At 41.5% G+C, this 20,278-nt stretch overlaps 3 protein-coding genes across 6 annotated transcripts in view; 2 read left to right on the forward strand and 1 right to left on the reverse strand.

Annotated features, from left to right (window-relative positions):
- Positions 1-1,210: 1,210 nt before the first annotated feature.
- Positions 1,211-5,044, reverse strand: mrpl44 (mitochondrial ribosomal protein L44; the record flags this gene model as incomplete). Its single annotated transcript, XM_083695953.1, has 4 exons — positions 1,211-2,154; positions 2,409-2,587; positions 2,672-3,140; positions 4,869-5,044. 4 exons carry the CDS (start codon positions 5,042-5,044, stop codon positions 1,980-1,982), a joined length of 999 nt encoding a protein of 332 aa, XP_083552079.1. The 3' UTR covers positions 1,211-1,979.
- A 4,370-nt stretch (positions 5,045-9,414) lies between these two features.
- mffa (mitochondrial fission factor a) lies at positions 9,415-14,173 on the forward strand. Of its 4 annotated transcripts, XM_083695694.1 has the most exons (8): positions 9,415-9,554; positions 10,629-10,843; positions 10,925-11,097; positions 11,206-11,297; positions 12,089-12,253; positions 12,884-12,940; positions 13,232-13,316; positions 13,408-14,173. In XM_083695694.1, exons 2-8 carry the CDS (start codon positions 10,633-10,635, stop codon positions 13,537-13,539), a joined length of 915 nt encoding a protein of 304 aa, XP_083551820.1. In that variant the 5' UTR covers positions 9,415-9,554; positions 10,629-10,632; the 3' UTR covers positions 13,540-14,173. The 4 variants fall into 4 exon arrangements, with proteins under 4 accessions (XP_083551820.1, XP_083551821.1, XP_083551822.1 ...); XM_083695695.1 differs by lacking the exon at positions 12,884-12,940; XM_083695696.1 differs by lacking the exon at positions 12,089-12,253.
- A 3,163-nt stretch (positions 14,174-17,336) lies between these two features.
- Positions 17,337-20,278, forward strand: part of egfem1 (EGF-like and EMI domain containing 1) — a gene marked incomplete at both ends in the record, with an annotated part of 67,708 nt that continues 64,766 nt past the window's right edge. The window contains 4 exon segments of the mRNA XM_083694654.1: positions 17,337-17,416; positions 19,599-19,733; positions 19,830-19,939; positions 20,107-20,211. Coding sequence (XP_083550780.1) covers positions 17,337-17,416; positions 19,599-19,733; positions 19,830-19,939; positions 20,107-20,211 — 430 coding nt within the window.

Consider the following 20,278-nt stretch of genomic DNA (forward strand, 5'->3'; position numbering starts at 1 on the left):
CGTTCACGAACAAGGAGTCGATGCGTTGTAGTCAAGAGGGTCACGCACCGCAAGCACGCTCTTGGTTTCCATGGGCAAACTAGCGCCACCCAGCAGCTCATTGCATGAACTGGCCACAACAATGCAAATTCGCAAATTCCGCTGATAAAAGTAGTCTAGGACCATTTCTCTTGGTTTGTGCACGGTAGTCTCGTCCCCATTGTTAGACTTAACTTGTTAAATTTCAAAATGGTTTGAAGATAAATTCCGACATGCAGGTACATTTCAGCACCAGGGCGCTGTCTCGCGGCGCAATCCCGCTGTCCATTCCGTGTCCTATAGGCCTACCACCAGTCCCAGTCAGATATCATTGTATAATCACATTATATTATGCGCCTACCCCCCACTCAACTGGGATTCATTACGATTGATTGCTGCTCTTTGTATCCAGGATGTAACATAATTATATCGGGATACAGTAAACTCAGAGCATCCGAAGAACACGATTGTGTTTTTGTGTGTACTCATTATAATGTGTGTATACGTGTTTTTTTTATTTGTCATTGACATTGTTCCCCCTGCTGCCTGATCAGGTCTCTCTTGAAAAATAGATGATAAGAATGAGACTAAGAAAAGGAAGCAACATCCTCATTGCCCTAGGTGATGATATATATAATCTGTATGATCCTAGTGAATGGGAATCATGCTACTGGCCTTCAGCCCCTGAGGGTCTTGGCTATCCCCATGGACAGCAAAATGACAACTTCAATAAAGAATGGATGAGCAAATAGGCATACCCACAGGTTACGCCAACAGGGAAGATCACATGGCTGGTATGGGGTGGAACAGATGGAGAAACAGCATCATGCAACAGCACTCAGCTATGGTAGTAATGTTATGTCTGGATCTAATACAAAATATGTCAAATAGACAATTAGCTATATAACACATGTCTTTAATGTAAAAGACACCCATAGCAAAGAAAAGCCAAAATGAATGCCTATAACTGTACTAGCCTTCTTCTTCTTCTTCTAGAGTTCTCCCTTTGGATACCATGTCACTGTGAGATACACTTGATCACAATAACCTAAAAAAATCTTTAACATCAGAGTGATCTCATCATCTACAGGTGCTGCCATGTTGTGGGACTGTGAATACTTCAAAATAAACCAGTGTAACTCTACTCTATAGCGATTGTAAAGTAATACTATTAAAGAATAGACGGTAGATAAACTGCCTTCAAAAAGACATGTTTAAGAATACACATTTATTGTGGACATTTTGTTTTTAATTTAGATAAATGATATTACACAGAAAACACATATCTTGCCATGTCAATCCCCTAATATACAAGGCTGAGGAAACCTGTCAGAAGTTTGAATCTTTGAGTGGTTGGTCTTGGCAAGTTAAAGGATTAGTTCAGGATTGTGAATGTTACCGCATTATCTCATTTTCCGCTTACTTTGCGTGTTGCAGGCTCACACAGACACCTTGGGGTCCAAGTCTCATTCATGAGCCACTACTGTAGGGCCACAAGCATAAGCCATATAGTGGAAGTGGACAGGACTCCAAACACCGATCTCATTTTGAGTACTTAAACATCTCCACAAGAAGTTCTACAACCATATGCATTTGTGGCCTTCACATGCATGTCGATATGAAAACACAGACCAATTCCAAACCGAGTGCCTGTGTTCAGGAAGTCTCAGTTCAAACAACATACTTTTATGCTTGTAATAGTGGAACTAACATGCATGTATAAGCCATGAAGATATGGCTGAAGTCAAACTGACTGATGTTTGGAGCCCCGTCCACTTTCACTATATGATTTATGCTTGTGGTCAAGCCCAGCAGTAGTTGCTCAAGAATGTGACTGGCTGAAAATGAGGTGTTACATCAAAAATCCTAAACTAACCCTTTAAGTGACTGCTTGACCTTTCTCTGAGCCCTTTGGCATGTCATCAAACTGTTGGATAACTTTGTTTTGCTGGGAGCCTCCTTTAGCTGCTGTTGATGGATTGGATGGCAGGAGCCAGAGGCTCCTCTGGTGTGGAGAAGTCCCAGGGTCTATGGTTCTCAGTGAAGCCATAGAGTTTCCGCAGGGCCACACGGGCTGCCTCTTCCTCTGCAGCGAGAACCGTCTCTCCTGGGGCCTCAGCAAGGAGCTTCTTATCACTGAGGACACAAAAAAAGACTCAATTTAGGATTGCCAATCCCTTCCACCATCAGTGCTGAATGGTTCATGCCAGGTGACTGCCAGTTTCTAATTCAACTGCTAACCACTCCCATTCAGGACATACTATAGTGCAAATCAAATTAAACCACAGTGCATCAATCTGCAATAGATTGATTCCCGGTTGAAGTCATAACCAGCAATCACACACATAATCTCACCAGAATATGTGTAGATGGGAAATGCTGTTGCATACCTGTAAAGTCCTACAAAATAGAGTGGGAGCACGGTACTGGCACCAGTGGACCTGGTGAGACGAGGCTCTGGAAGGGGCACGTTTTGCTGAGACAGTTCCTCAACCAGCAGCCCCATGGGGTTTACCACAGACCACATCTCAAACAGATCCTTCCCTATCAGCTGTGTGATCAGGAAATCCTGAGGAAGAGAGGATGCAAATTAATTAAGCACTCAAATGCAAATTGATAATCATAGTGATAAAATGGGTGCATAAGTTCTTACCCGAAGGAAAAGTCCTGCTCTCTCTGCCCCACTGCTCTCATGGAGTGCTCCAATTACAGCAAGGAACGTACTGTGTAGTACCTCACCAGGAACAGGGAACTGAGCACTCATGGTTAGGTCCTCCATAGCAAGGTTTCGGGCCACATGGCATATAACTGCATGACTGGTCAGGTGCCCTACCAAGGCAGCCACACCCACTGTTGGCAGGCTAGGGAAGCTGACCCTGCACCAGTCTGTCAAGAAACCTTTGGTAAAGTCCAGGCCCTGTGTGCTCATCTTATTATTGTCCCTTAGGACAAGAGCGACTGTCTCAGAGTCCACACCTAATGCACTCCTTCTCTCCTGCTCTGACTGCACATAACAGGGGTTCACAAATGCTGTCTTTAGGAGTTCCAGGGAGAAGCTCTCGTGAAGGCGGCCACTGAATGCCTGGATCTCTGCATTGTAATCCCAGTTAGGCTTTTGAGAGCTGGAAGACAGAATATAGGGTATAGATTACAATTAGAGTTCATAGTAAGGTAGCCAAAATCGACTCTACAGGCTTTTGGTTGTACAAGCCATTTTAGATACAAAAAGTGGTAAAGGCGACTTTGGTTAATAGTACGATCATTCAAGAAATGCTTGCCTGTGACAAATAGCAATGTGCTCCAGACATTTAGTTATATCTTTGTCAATTCAGATTAGTGGTCACAAATAGTTTTCATCCTGAGCAACTTCCCAAGGCTTTCATGGACACACCTCTTAAGCTATTTAGAGCAGTGTTGCTATGCCATGCGGTTTTCCAGCCAAATTGGCCTACTTTAAAAACTAGGTCGCAGGTGAAAATCTATTGTTCACGGGTGGATTTTGGGCTACTATTACTACTATTGCACCATGGCCGCCTTGGCAACTGTCTTTAAAAAAATAAATCTATTAATTTTACGGTGACCTGCTGATTGGGACTATCAGGCAGTGAGTGAATGAATGAGTGGTGGTGGGGAGGGAGTGGAAGAGGCAGTGTGTGTGCTAAGAAAGCGCAGAAGCATGCTGCTGAGCTGACTGAGTGAGAGGAGCATGTGCACGATAAAGAGCTACCAAACCAGAACTACTGTTTTGGTGAGAACTTATCTCCAACTCCATTACTGACAATAGTATTCAATTACAACAGTAGTGATTGTGATTAATAGTAGAATAACACTCTATGTACTTGAGTCATGATGGATCTCCTCTCTCTTTTTACTTTCCATCTTGCTCCAGAGGAATGGATGATGATCCAGTTGTGTCCCCTAACCCAGACTCGTTTTAGCTATGTCCCTTGCTGTCAAGAATGATCAAATCAAGATAAATTGACGAATGCATTAAGTTAGCCTACTTGCTGCAATAGCTGGTCGAGAAGAAGACTAGCCAAACAGAATAATTGCAAACAGAGATATAGATAACAATACCTTACTTACTATACTTTACTATACTAACCATGCAATTGGCTTCTCAATTCATCATTGCCACCTAAGGTCTCGAGCGAGCCAAACACTATCCTTAAGTCTTGTTTGAGATTTTACTATCGTGGTGTTCGTCTCTGCCAGGAATCACAGCAAGTATCCCTTTATCTTGCAATCCTGGCTTGATCCTCCATGATCGACAGCAAAAGACATAACACTAGTAAAGTCGGATTTTCTGGCCATTGATGATGGTGGTCTTCGGCTAATAGTACAGAGCACAGTGTTGGACATGCCTAGTAGTTCGCAAGCAAGCAAAAACGTCTCCTTTGGAGACTAGTTTTCTGAAACAAATCCTCTGTACCTCATTTATTGATGTTACTGCGTGCTCTTTTTTCTAAAATGTCCATGTTGCAGAGTAAGCGAGTGCAAACGGGGGGACGTAAACAGGGGGTAGCCGTCTTTCTACTGGCTTATTGGAGGACCTTTCGCGCATTCGGGCGGAAGTGTCTGTAACGAGACTAGTCTCTGACCTACTAGTCGATGTCATGTCTACACTTCAGACTTTTGTATCTGACATTTCCAAATGTCCAAACTATTCAAGGAATCTAACGATCATGAAGGAAGCAGATGTTTCGCGTTTACAAAAGATGCAGAAGTGAATAGTCACCATTCTGCGTATATTTTAGCAACACCATGAATAACATCAATGGCCTTGAATTGTTCCCGACTAGCTAGCTCTATTCAGCTAGCCAGCTAACTGCCAACATTGACTGACATACCGTGGCTTGGGTGGTGGAGGTCCCTCTACTTTCATTTTCCTTTCCATCAAAAGAGTATATGACTTCATCCATCGCTTCTTCTCTCTAGTCTGTGTAAACAGAACATTTCTACATACACGTTGATAATGAATTCCGAGTGTAAGCGCACCACGGTTTACAATGTACGCAGACGCCATGACAGTTTTTTTGTAAATGTGTCACTGTGAAAATCATCCGACTGGAAACACTGAAGCCGTACTTGGGGTCCAACGTATAGATGCATAGATAAATGGCCCTCGAATCAATAGAGGATCTACTGATAAGGGATTAGCATGTCTTCAAATCAGCAGAGAAATAGTAGGTTAGCGACTGTAAATCATGGGATTTATAAAAAAAAAAAAAAAAAAAACAATAAGAAGGTTTAGCTATTGTAGGTATATATGCTGAAAACCGAAACCATATGGAACAGTCTGCTCCTGCTCATTCTTAGAGAAAGAGTAGGATTGAAAAGCAATGCAATTCAACCGCACAGGAGAAAAAGCATATTATGCCTTTAGCTTGCTGGATATGAGTAATAGCCATTCAGTAGGGCTTTTCGTACTGCAGTTTCTTCGCCTTGGCCCGGGCTATCCAGCCATGGCAAGGGTTATGGCGCAGAGCTAGCCTCAATTTGTGACCAGGCGTACTACTTTTCTTTTTATCTAGTCTCAGGCATTTCCTAATTTCAGTCAGTATTCCGAAAGATGGTATAAATAAGATGAGTTTGAGAAAATAATGTGAATGACAGAGAAGCTGGTGTGAATGCGGGTGTAACCGAGTTCAGATGGTAAAACTCACTCCTCAAATTCAAATATCCCACTAGCTAGCTTTTCGATAGGGTAGCTGGTATTTGAGAAGATGGTCAAGTACTGTTGGCAAGCCAGAGCTTGAATTGCGGCGCTACTATTTGCAACAATTTGACGTCTGTTTCACGGGGTCACGTGAATTAGTGAATGTCAGTGGTCATTCTTTCCAGATTCTTTCCTTTACTACCGTAATGCAATGCGATTTTTCTTGCAGAAATGTCTTTTAGCGCTCTGCTACCTTTGAAGCTAAATCCGTGCATCCTCTGTGATGATCAAAGTAACATCCAAATGTAAAAAGTAGTACGTTTAAATGAAAACAAATTGTATATAAGTATGGGATTACAAATCTTTGAAATACAAGTACACTATTTTATAAGCATACTGAAGTAGACATTTCAGTATATGACAATAAAGTATACTTTTTATCAGTATACTGGCATCCATATTTAAGAACATTATAATAAAGTACACTTTTTATAAGTATACCAAAGTACACATTTAAGGACGTGACAGTAAAAGTATACTAAAGTATAATTTAAAGTACATTCCAGTCTAGTATACTTTTTTTTAAGTATACTAAAACACACATTTATGGGCATAAAATTTAAGTATACTTTGAGTAAGTACACAAAAGTACAAAGTCAGTACAACTTTAGTGTACTTTAAGTAACTATAGAAAATATTTTATTTTAAGCATATTAATTACTCCTTTAATCTATTTTCAATACACTTATGTATATATATATTTTTCTCACTTGAGCAGTTGCAAATTGGGGCTAGTGTAAGTGCAATATTTGATAAGATTCATCTTCCAGTTTGGCAAAATGTTCCAGCCACTACATGCCCTCTCACAAAAGGACAAACACTTTGTCTGGATTAAGGTTGAGCAGACAGCTTCTTTTTTGTTGTTGTTGTTGCTTCAACCAAGATCCCATCACACACTTGTAGAGTACCGGCTGAATGATGATAGCAAGGGCATTGCTAAAGCTCAGAGAGAGGTTCCTGTGTCAAAAGTTGTCATATAGTGGTGCTCCACCATTACTGGAAGGATTTTTATAGACTATTACAGATCAACTGCAGTACTTGTATACCAAAGGGGGAGAATGGGATGATCACTTACAGTAAGTTGAGTTTGCATATAGGACGTGTCCACTACCAAACATACACCCTTCATCTTGGTTCATGGCAGAGAAGCACGTCTCCCTGCAGACATGCTCCTTGGGCACCCTCCTGTCCTCTCCAGTCCCACCCCAGGCACACCCAGTGACTGCTGACCCTGTGTCAAGAAGTCAAAAAGACTGTATTCTTCATTTGAATCAGTGGCTGACAACATTGCTGTTGTTGGCACTCAACAGATATTTTATTATGACAAAAACACAAGACACACTCCATGAGTGTGAGCCAAGTGATCTAGTTTGGGTTGACCTCCCAGCTCTAGCCAGACACAAACTCTCTCCCAAATGGACTGGTCCTTTCAAAGTCTTATGACGGCTAATTTATTATTTCATTGGAGTTGACTACCAGTTGACTATCAGCTAGGTCATTCAATACAACCGGCTAAAGCCATACGTCTCTCCGTGGTCAACACTGTCTTGGTGCCCCGGTGGTGGAACAAACTTCCCACTGCTGTCAGGACTGCAGAGTCACTACCTAACCCTAACCCTAACCCATCTCCTCAGGCTACATCTTGACTGACCCTCCTAAAGACCTCTTCACCCCTCAATACCCCCCTGTACAGTTCCTCTACTGTAAACAAATAATAATAATAATAATAATAATAATAATAATAATAATAATAATAATAATAATAATAATAATAATAATAATAATAATTTCTTCTTCTAGCATTGTGACTGCCAATGGTCCCTGGTCCAAGCATAGATTATTTTTTTCTTATGATGACTGATGTATAGATGATTCACTTACTTTAGTCAAATGTACTTCTATGTGCGTCTACTAAATGTCCAAAAATGTAAATGTAAATGTAATATCTAAAGCTGCAATCAGGACACGGTCAAGAAGATGATTACTTCCTCCTGTACACTTTTTGGACATCCAAGACTGACACTTTTAGTGGATAGACAGCGTTTGAGTGAACGCTGATAGAGAGAGAAACGAGAGCGTACTGTCATAGTTCCGTCAATGTGGTTTTCAGGGTGCTGCACCAAAAGCGAGACGAGCTGCGCTGCCACAAACGTTGGTCTGATGACAAAATAGGCTATATTTCATAAAGGGAAGCTATCTGAAAATAATGCTTGATAACGGGGGGCTATATTCTTTAAACCTCCTCAACTAATCTGCGTTATAGTGAAAGGGTTAACTGCGAAATTCATGTTTAGCCTATACAGCATTCGGATTGGTCAAGGGAGGAGTGTGCAAAGGTAGAGACAGAGAACGAGGAGAAACGGGGTGACTTCGACTGCGAATGGATGCACTGTATGCATGTTCCGTATGTAAAGCCGAGTCAAAAGTTATTTAGTAGATTTACGGTCTCTGAATAGTTATTACGTCACGCAAAAACATATTCTCAAATATTACAGTAGGTAGAAGCAAGGTTGCGTTTCCTTTCTGTGTTCGGATTGGTTAAACCGGCCCTCACGATAGAGCAGGAGTTTGCCTGCACTTCCAATGCATCTTGGATAGGGGAGGCAGACAAATATGAGTAATGTGGTTGACCCTCTGTTAAAACAGATTTCTCAAGATAGTAATATCTCACAAATTTGATCAATGGCTCATTCGACAGAAGACAACCTCGCGCGTCAGGACAATGGCCAGTTTTGAAATCTGACATGTATGATAGACATTTTCGCGATTTAAAAGTCATCATCCTATTAACTTCAAGTGTAGAGAAAGTGGCTTTATCACAATGTTCTGTCGTACTGGCTGGATTTCTGCCTGCATGAATGGCCAGAGCTCTAGGCACACTAGAGTTACCAGGGTTACCACCCAAAATAGTTACCAGGGAATGGATAGAACATTGTTCACGATATAACATTAAAAATGGGTGAATCAGTGGCCTGGTGTGGTCCAGCACCATGGCTTACAGTGCACACATATGCTATGTCAGCATGGGTTAGAATCCGGCCCATGCCCTGCTGACATACCCTCTCCTCCTTACTTTCAGGTCTTTCTCTACTATATCTATCCAGTGAAATTAAATTATAAGAGTGGAACTGCCCCACTCAAAACAATGTACCTTTAAACTGGCTTGGACATGTGCGTTGCACTGGGTAGGACTATTTTGCAGAGTTGTTGCCTATGTCCTAGCTTGCAACATTGTACACAATTAAAGAAAACCCGTAGAAAAAAATGAATTATGTTTTTTTGGAACTCCGCCTAAGCAATGTATTTGATTGGTATGACCTGTCGCAAGGCATCACTAATTTCCCGTTTCCATCCCATTGTAGCTCCTTTCTGCAAAGGATTTCCCCAGGCTTTCTGAACTAGGAAAGCCTGGTCTCAACCTCCTTCTCTTCCCCCGCTCTTTTCCTTGTGCTTCGCACCTTTGTCATTTCAAGCTAACAGCATGTTTCTTTGGCAAGAACCTTAACACAGTTTATAGACTAGCTTTAGTAAATTGTTGGTAGTTGAATTATAATTAACACATTTATACTCTAATTATGTTAAAAACATAGATTTATTCAAAAGGAAGATTATAAACCGACTCAAAAAAGACTGCACGGAAACCACACATATATTCTCTTGCGACTACTTCCTGTTTAGGTCACGTCTATGACGTCTATTTCATTCCTATCATCAGCATAGGATGCTACATATTCTGTAATGCACTATTAGAGCTGAATCCAGACCATATTCATTAAAGCACTTCCATATTATTCTTGGAAGAAGTATACACCAAAGGGTAAGATCAATTTACCGAACTAGCTATTCAGATTAGTAACTGTTGTTGGTTAGCTAACAGATAGCTAGGTAGTACAGTAACAGCACAGCTAGCTGGCTGTCAAATGATCATCGGGTTGGAACGTTAGGCCAAAGTCTCAGTCAGTACACACTGTCACAGATTTTGAATGTGGCAGTGATGTGTAATACTAGTAACTTACTAGCGAGGTAATTGATATTGCCACCATACGGTTCATATAAATGGTTCCTACATGGTTCCTACCTCAGACTCAGTACTAGCCGGATAGCATCCTCCCTCTAGTCCTATGGCTACGGACAGATTGACAGTCTATGCATTGTCATGTAACGAATTAAAAGTGAGTCCGCCAAGCCACAGTTTGTAATAAATTCCTTCTCTCACTCACTATGATTGTTCCTCTGATGGTTGTCTTCGTTGGCGGGAATAATATACGATATACTACTGGAGAGGTATTCTATGAATCGAGCTAATAATGGAGTTAGCTCGCTAACTTTTACTTCCTATTAAATTACTTTGCAAAATACATTTGGCAAGCTTACTGCCCGTCAAAGGGGACTACCACCCGATGAACCAACAGAGTCAGTGAAAGAAGGATTTTATTACAAACTGTCTTGGTGGAGTCTTTTTTATTTCTTTACATGACAAAGTCTCTGACTAGAGGAGGATGCTATCCGGCTAACTCAGTACTGCTGGCTAACTCAGCTAATTCTGTTATCAACCAACTCCTTACCATCATGTGTGTATAAAGGTGGTACCATTAGCATCCTGCTATTTCTAACTGGTGAATACCACATTGTACAAGATGTTCTGGGGTAAAAGTGGTGTACCTACATGGTTAATCATTTAGGTGCCATCTCTTATGTCTTGTTCACCATTGTCATGTTTATCGTTGCAAGGCCAAAGGTATTCCTAAACTATGCTGTGGAACCATTTAAAGTACAGACTGTAAGAGACTGTAGAGTAGACCATTGTGTTAGTGAATCATCTCTTGACTAACTTTGTCATTAGTCACATTGCTATTGATCTGATTATCTCAATGTTGTGTGTGTTTTTCAGCCAAATGAACAGAGCAGCATTCCCTTCTCCTACTGCAGAGATGGCAGAGATGAACCGCATCCACTATGAGCTGGAGTACACAGAGGGTATCAGTCAGCGCATGCGCATCCCAGAGATGCTCAAAGTCGCCCCCTACGGCCCTGAAGACCCAGAGGGAGGGTCACAGGCCCTTCATAGCGTCATGATGCAGGTCCCAGAGAGGATCGTTGTGGCAGGTAACCACCAGTCCTCAATAGCATTTCTGTTATGCTTATGCCCCTATTTTACCTTTCACTACTTCCCTGTGCACATGTAAGGAGACAGTGAGGAATCCCAGTTCCCCAGACCCAGAGACCTGGACTTGATACAATCCACACCACTAGAGACCTTGTCACTGAAGACCCCTCCACGGGTCCTCACCCTCAATGAGCAGCCTCTGGACTTCATGGAGATGGAGCAGAGCACAGCCCCAGTCCAGCCCAGTGAGGAGGTAAAGGAGTGGGGCCAGGGAGGCCGCTGACAATGAGGAGATTATTTGAAGGAATGGGTGTGGTTACGCTTGTATTTATTTATAGAGTACATATTACTCTCCTCGCAGGTGCGTTCGCAAGGGCGTTTACGGCGGGAACGCTCAACAAGTGAGAACACTGCTGTCCGTCACAATGGTCAGCTGGCCAGAAATGATTCTACGTAAGTATCAGCTGTCCTTTACTCCACACCCTAAAAGTGCCAAGAATCAGTGTCTGTGCCACCTCTCTCCTCTACAAGCCTGCATCTCCTTTCTTCTTTCACTTGTCCAGTGGTTCTCTGTGTTTGCCTGTTTGTCCATCGATTTCTCTTTGTTGTTTTCTGGGATTATTTAGCTGTAGTTGGATGTCTGAACTGTGTACTCCCTTGATGTAGCACACTTTGTTTTCTGTTTGGCACCTGTTTCTGGTCCTAGTGCTGTCACAGTGCTGTCAGTGTGTGAGTGTATTGCTGAACGTACTCAAATTTTTCTCAATCTATGAACATACTAACATATTCTATACTATGCTATGAGGGGCACCTTCATACCACCCAAGTGTACACTTCACTTTATACCAGCCCTTTTCACCACAAAAAGGTACTTGGTGTTCCTCCTTCTGTTCAGAGTATCATTGTCAGAGATGATTTATTGGGACCATTATTAGATTGTCTTGGACTTTGGGAGATGTCATCATCATCAGAGATGAAATCACTTGCTTTTCATGCTTTTGTTTCCACATTCCTCTTTTCCTGGTGGAGGGCTTGGGTATAGTTTTCTGGTGCACTACTATGATTTTGTTGACATTACCCTATCAGTACTTTTGTCTCTCTATCAATCTTGGTGGCTATCTCTGCGCAATGAGTAAAGTGCAGATGGTCTCTCTCCCCTCCCTCTCTTTCACTTTCTCTCTTTCCTGCCCCCTCTCTATCTCTGCTGTCTTGTCTCTGGCTTGGCCACCCATGTTGGTGGGCAGCGTGACCCCGTCCCCCCCAGCCCCCATCCGTGCCTGCCCCCCTCTCGCTGTGGCTGAGGATGGACAGAACCTGTACAGCACTAGCGGCGTTCTATCTTTCATCCAGTCCACTACACGCCGGGCCTACCAGCAGGTCCTGGAGGTTCTGGACGAGAATCATCGCAGGTGACCTGCCTATGACCCATCCTCCTTGTGTCATCTTAGCTGAACACTCCCTTTCGGTTCACAGTGCAATCATCCTTTTCACATTAACAGGGTCATCAGAACAATTCTCAACTCTTGCAAAAAAATGAAGATATTTTGATCATTTATTTTTTGAGAAATTGGTAGGAAACAGCCAGCAATTTTAACCTTTTGTAATACTACTGGCCTAATATATTATGTGTATTAATAATTTCAAATGTAACATTACCTTGTTTGATGTGCTTAACTAGCTGTGGCTCTATACTTGGCTGAATGGGTTGAGAGGAAGACAAGTCATGTTTTAAAATGTTGTGCTGTAGGGCCGCAGTTATGCATTATTAACTGTTAACCACTGAATGAGTAACTTTTTGCGGCTATAAGAAAATGGAAAATGATGGAAAGGGGAATACTTGGTTTCTCTCCGAGTGCTCTGTTTAGTCGTGACTGAAATAATGACACATTTAGGTATACATTAGTGACAAGTTGCCTTCATATGTGAGACTGAGTGTGACAGAGACTCTGGGATGTACCGTATGATATGCTGTACTTTGTGTGCTGCTCTACCTTGCTTGTGTTTCCTTTCTCCCTTCCCTTTTTTCCTGCCCTCTTCAGCAAACCATCGCTGCGAGGGGGGTCGGCATCAACCTCTAACCCCCTGCATGAATCCAGGTAACTCCACCTGGCGCACAGACCCCAATCCTTCTCTCTTCCTCTCTTGGTTTCCCTCTTTTCCTTTTCCTTTCCTTCTATATCTTATCCTTTGTGAATAGTTAACAGATAACAATTGCCATACAAAAATAAAATAAAGATTGTTATCTTGTATGCCAAGAGGGATAAATGAGAATAAGATTGACATGAACATTAATTTAACAGCTGAGCCCACTTATCACTGGTCAGAAATATTCCCGTTCCATGACAGAACTGGCTAGCAATAATGTTGTTTGTTTTTCCTTACCAAAGGTTTGCACTGTCCACACTTGACACGACTCTGGATGGAGCCCCTGACGACATGGCTGTTGTAGATGCAGCAACACTTCGACGCCAGGTCAGGTCCTTATACAGTTTACATTCTATGGTACTGAAGTTGTGTTGAAGTATGTGGTATTAATTTAATTATCATCTGTCCTTAACTGTAGATCATCAAACTGAACCGGAGGCTCCAACTCCTAGAAGAGGAGAATAAGGAGAGAGCAAAGCGTGAGATGATCATGTACTCTGTCACCGTGGCGTTCTGGCTTATCAACAGCTGGGTATGGTTTCGCCGCTAGAGCTCCTTCTTGTCACCACAGCCAGAGAGAAGAGAATATAGCCTCTCATCTCTATTGTACAATATGTGTCAAATGTTAGCAAAATGTACTCTGTACTCAGTCCCATAACTGCAAGGCATTGATGTGTCCACAGCAAGTCCTACAGTATTGGGCAAAGGGATAATGTTGTTTTCATTTTATGTTATTGTATACACATACTTGTACATTTTTCTTATTTTTTTGTACTATTATGCATTATTGTTTTTTTTTTTATGTTTTTGACATCCTATTAACTCAAAGAAGCAAAGCATGACTAGGCTGTAAATACTGTATTTCTTCATGATACTCAAAGTTGTGGTAATCATTGCTCCCAAGATATTTCCAACAGATGTGAGGTCTGAACAAGGAAAATAGGGCCACAAGAATATGTGAATAGATTTGAAACATATTGTTAAGTGCTGCTGTCATATTGTAAGATAATATATGTGACATGTATTAATGTGTTTTAATTGATGTATTAAATATCACAAATCAAAATCAAATCAAAGTTTATTTATGATATGCACAGAATACAGATGTAAACGCTACCTCTCAACAGTGCAGTGTAAATACAAGTGCAAGTGCAAATACAAATACAAGTACAGTAAAAATGTGATCCCCCACGAAAGATAAACGTTTTACTCTGACACTCTAGTTGCGTCTGTTTTACAGTGCAGTGTCCCTGTCTGTGACCAAAGAGAAAAAGGCTACTATTGCACTAACTCTGTATTGATATAAGACACCTTTACTTCAAACACAAATTTCACCAATAGCCTAAGACAAAATATTTGCACAGGCAATATTTCCTGTCTTAATTGTTATAGGTTTGTGGTGATTTCTCAAAATATTTCCAAATTCCTTAGCTAAGACAAAATATCTGCACAGCCAAATTATTTGGTTACAAATGCGACTGCAGTAACTGTGTGATGCTATCATGTCAATATGGACCAAAATCTCTGAGGAATGTTTCCAGCACCTTGTTGAATCTATGCCACAAAGAATTAATGCAGTTCTGAAGGCAAAAGGGGGTCCAACCCGGTACTAGCAAGGTGTACCTAATAAAGTGCCTTGTGAGTGTATATATGCCATTTAGCTGACGCTTTTATCCAAAGCGACTTACATTGCAGTGAGTGCATACATTTTTCAGTATATATGGTCCCAGCAGGTAACAAGCCCCCAACCTAAGTGTTGTTAGAGCCATGCTCTACCCACAGAGGACCACGGCTAGAAACCTAGGTTACACAACTCTGGTTACCATATTGATAGAAGCCGTGTCATAACAGACTTCACTCACAAAATATTATTGTCAAATTTGTTAGGCTATAGGCCTACTGCATTAGGCTACACTCCTACAGCTGCATTCATAACCAGACTGAAAAGTTACCGGAACATGAATCTGATTTGATTCAGTATCAGTCTTGCTTCTTACATTGATTTCTCAAAATATTATTCACAAATTTGTTAGACTGTAGCCTTACTGCATTAAGCTACACTCCTAGCTCTCCAATTTGCACCCTATTATGACGTTTTTAATGATGAATCGGCGTCATCTCAAAACTCCTTAACAATCTCTATGGCAAGATGCACCTTTCACACCTTTCACCTTTTCAGTTGTTATGTAAAAATTGGGCCAATCAGCGTAATTTAGTAAATGCCGCATCTGCATGACGTGTCATTCACTCAAGTTCATTAAAATTATCCCAGTGGTGTCGGAGATAAAGCGTGTGACATACAACAGAATTTTGTGACATACGAATGGACAGAGACCGAATCATAGCCCCTCCCGATTTCATCATGGGGGACAATAAGGATAGGAAGAAAAAGAGAATAATAACAAAACACAATAGGCAATAAGGTACAGTAAAGTCCTAAATAAGGCAAAGTATGTAAAGTACTAAATACAATCAATAATAATGTAAGTGTAGCCTTGGATATGGTAAATATAGCAGCAATGACGGGGCACTGTGGGGCAGTGGAGGCTCCTCAGAGAAGGAAGGCAAGGACCATCCTACTCAGTGATTTCAGAAAAATCTAAATTTGTTAAAGATCTAGGGTAGCACCATGATGTAGCCGGGGGACTATTTTCTGTTCCTTCTCTGGCTACATTCACTTCAAAACAAAACCTAGGAAGCTTGTGGTTCTCAATCCCATCAGACTTATAGTCATTATGATGACTTCCGGAGGACGTCCTCCAACCTATCAGAGCTCTTGCAGTATGAACTAACAACTTCCCCATCCAATCAGAGGATAGATCAGAGACTGAATCTAGTACTGTAAGCATAAACTACAGCTAGCACTGCTAGTGCACAAAGTGTGGTGTTAGTTGACTCAAAGAGGGAGAAAGACAAAAGTTGAACAGTTTTGAAAGTTTCTAAGGTATACATAGTATGAAGATTTAGGTTGGAGATGTATTCACGCCTGGTCACAGACAGCTGTTGTGAACAGAAGTCCCCAGGCGAGGAGGGGAGAAAAGGTGAGAGGAGGGGAGAAAAGGTGCGAGGAGGGGAGCGTGTAGATGCAAGAAGGAATTGTAGAGAGTGTGCAAGGTGGTATTGAATGTGTCACTGTCACCTTGATTACTCCAATGTAACTGCATTATAAACTTTAATTTGTATGTTAGGTTGTAGCAACCTCATGATGGGTGTAGGGTGAGCAAACTCGAGTATCATGCCCGGAGTATGTATGTAAATAGTCTAAACAATCAGTGTTACATTGAGCTGGGTGAATAGAATATGAATGACATTTTGGCGATGATTAAGCATGTTGGAGAGAGGGTCATGTTTGAACACCTGTGTAACGCGTGCGGAGATACGTCACTGGAGCAAAGTGGCCTCAAGGGAAATGTTGTTTATTAGAGCTCTTCGCCGGTGACTAACTCACTTTTTTGTTGTACACGTATATACAGTATGTCACATATATTGTTAGGCTTTACTGACACTGGTTAAGACTACAACATGTTATCGGCCCGGGAGTGTGATTTGAACCATCCCTTATAATACAGGTTGGAAATCCAGCTAATGAGGAACAGAGAGGACAGACATGCACTTAGGGTACACCTTACAGAAACGGCTTTAAAAAGTAGCGGGGTTTTCAAAATGTACGTTTTTTAAAACGACACAAAACACAAATTTCACATTTTCACAGTCAGTGTTTATTCAATATATCATTGTGCACATACCATACAAAAGGCAGGAAAAGTATAATTTACACTGCAGGGATAAAGGTTTTCACAGCCACGGTCAATGATTCACAAACATAAGGCACATTTTTCTTATGAGACACAGAACCATACTATGTCTCCCTCTAGTGGTTTACATATGACATTTCATCTCTGAAGGAGAACATCTCTTACTTTATCATAAATGCCCGAACATTGAGCAATACAACAATTAACACAATCTTGATATATTCATCAGGCATTGAGGCGTACTAAAATGAGTTCCTGAAGAAACTTACAATCGACAGCAGGGTGCAGTACAGTTGAGTGATGGCAGGAACTCCTTACTCTAGTGGTCGGGTGGCGTGATTCCCAGCGTATAAGTTAATGCATGGAGCCAAGGGGGACACTAACTGGGAAAGGACCGGACTTATTTCAGACTCGTACACATACGGATGATTTTGTGGTGAGAGATAGAAGCAGGTTTAGAAGCAGATAGAAGCAGCCTTGGACAGATGTTGTATCGTTTCGAGACGGCCGGAGCCAATATGTATATTGGAAGGGACTAGGGGACTACCACTATTTACTATTTATCTGGTGTTATTGTCTATATGAGTGAATAATGTTCGTAGACATTTTAATTTGGTGTATGATATCATTGAGCACCGCGCGCATCGCATCTTTGGAGTTACAACCTGACATGTAAGTGAGCTTTGCACGTGAATTTGATATTGTTCTGCCAATACAAATAAAACGAATATGGATAAATTTTGTTTTAGCAAGCATAAATGTTGCTTTGGCATGTGTGCAATCTGAATTTAAACAGATTGTTAGATCTGAGACGGTTACAACCAGAAATATCTTTTTGTCCTAAATACTTTGAAGCTCAATAGTTGTCACTGTTTTGGAAACACATTATTGAATGTATGAACGGCCTACTTATGATGGCAAATTACAATTATAGACTACAATAAAAACATTTGTGCTTTTGTATAGCCTAAAATTAGTGACATTTTTGTCTGCCTATCTTATATTTGAATCAGAATTGTCTTCGCTCAGTTACAGTAATTGATATTGATGTATACTATAGTGTCCTCTAGGCGTCGCCAGTCTTTGCCCCTACGTAGATGATAAAGTAAGCCGTAAAAGACAAACTCTCTACAAGATGATCCAATGGAATGTGCATTCACGCTATAACTTTTAACTGACTTCCGAAAGAAAGAGCGCACACACACACACACCCCCACACACACACTTTTGAATACTTTATTTGTGTTCACAGTAAAGCATTACTTCAAAGAACCCAAAATAAATAGATAGATAGATAGATAGATAGATAGATAGATAGATAGACAGACAGACAGACAGACAGACAGACAGACAGACAGACAGACAGATAGACAGACAGACAGACAGATAGACAGATAGACAGATAGACAGATAGATAGATAGATAGATAGATAGGTACTTTATTGATCCTGAGGGGAAATTAAGGCGTTACAGCAGCTAACATCACAAACAACAACAACAAAATAGTGACAATAGAAAATAGAATAAAAAATAAAATAAAATAGACATCTGAAACATTATATACAGTAAGAACAGTCCAGTATGATTTAACATCCCCCAGCCTGATCACCCTGATCGAGCCAGTCGGAGGAGGAGTTGTAGAGTCTTATTGCGGCAGGCAGAAATGATCTCCTATAGCGCTCCTTGCAACGTTGTTGTAATAATCTGTTGCTAAAGGAGCTTCTCTTCTCTGCCACAGTGACATGTAGGGGATGGGTGGGATTGTCCATGATGGCCAAATATAACAAAGGTCATACGGATAATGATTGATATGAGTAGCACCGTCTTCGCCACACAGCTAAGCTTCCCACAAGAGCTGACACAAAACAATATCTTGCAAGCTGTCTGGCTTTTTTCTTTGGGAGGCCTGCAATTTGCAGGCTATGTACTGTCAGGTAATGCCAAGGCTGCCAAATATCAGTACTACTAACTGACACCTGAAGCCAAGGCCACTAATAAGTGTGACTATGGTATGGTATTTTAACAGTTTTGTAGAAAAGGCTTCCTCCATGTAAAGATTGAATGAGCCGCCTACTTCTATTATGGTCACCTCTCCTTGGCTTTCATCAACAACACCAATGTCAGGTGTATTTGGTACATGAGAAAAAAAATACCTCGACCACACACACACACAGACACGCACAAAGCCTGTGGGGGTTTCATAGGTTGAGACAGTCTGCGACAGTGTCCAAAGTAAAAGTGAAAATATACAAAGCAAAGTTTTTTGCTGTAACCTGACAGCATAATCCCAGATAATTCAAATTGTGTGTCTAGGAGAACATCAGTTCACACACAACCATGGAATTGCTTTCTGTTTAAATGCAACCCACAGGTGATGCACATATGATACAAAATAAATCAAAGTAGTTTATGCCACACATGGGAATAACAGTTGTGATGAAGGTCTCTGCTGCTGTTGGGACTGTATCAGTGTTTTCATATGTTAGGTAGCCTGCTCCCTTGATGACCTACATCTGGTAGACACACATTGGACACCTGTTAGGCCTTCTGATGCTGGTTGATTAATGATAAGGGTAATACTGACACACACAGGGCAAAGGGTGGGGAGAGGGAATAAAAACCCTCTCAGTAGCCTGAACCCTTAACCCCTTAACTCTTAACCCCTTGATTGTAAATATATTTTCATATTTTCATATTTTCATGTTCAGATTTAATGTACTGGTATTTCTGAAATTAGGAGATCCTTTGCTGAACTAGTTGTATGATGTCTATGTGTCATTGTAGTTGGACATACCGGTACTTGGCACTTAGCACTTAGTTTTGGATTTAACATGTTTCCATTATGTCTCTGCAGGCCTAATGTGTGTGCCGACCAGGAGTTGTCCATGTTGGGTGTGCTTCAGCCTTGTGTCCAGGCCTTCACACGGATGGTCAAGGTCTGGAAGCAGGGCTGCACAGGTCACCGCTGGTGTGTGGGCTATGAGAGGAGGTGAGTGACTTTTTGGCTCTACAACACAAGACAATACTATGATTTGCTCAGTCTCTTCTGTCAGACTTGGATTCAAATGTAATGTGTACTCCTCAGGACAGCCTACTACACAGCTAACAGGCAGGTGTATAGAATGGATGTGCACACGATCTACAGGTGCTGCCCAGGGTGGACACAGAAAGGCGAGGAGAGAGGGTGTCTGCACAGTGAGTTAAACAACATTGACGTTTTTCTCTATTTGTTTTGGTGTATACGGTACATTTCATTATGGAGTCATGTGTGTATTAGATACATGTATCATGTGTTGCTGTGCTCATGATGTGCATGACAACTCCTAGGTGTTTCTGAAGGAATTTGTTGCTATGCTCGACAGGGGTGTGTGCTGCTAGTACTTGCTTCAACGGGGGCCGCTGTGCTGAGAGTGGTGACCAGATATGTCAATGTCCAGAGGGGTTCCAAGGGACACGCTGCCAGTATGGTGAGTAACTATGAACTTAGAGAAAGCACAAGTGCTCTAGCAAGAGGGAGAGAGAGAGAGAGAGAGA

Source organism: Argentina silus (assembly GCF_951799395.1).
Source record: "Argentina silus genome assembly, chromosome: X".
Classification (NCBI taxonomy): Eukaryota; Metazoa; Chordata; class Actinopteri; order Argentiniformes; family Argentinidae; genus Argentina; species Argentina silus.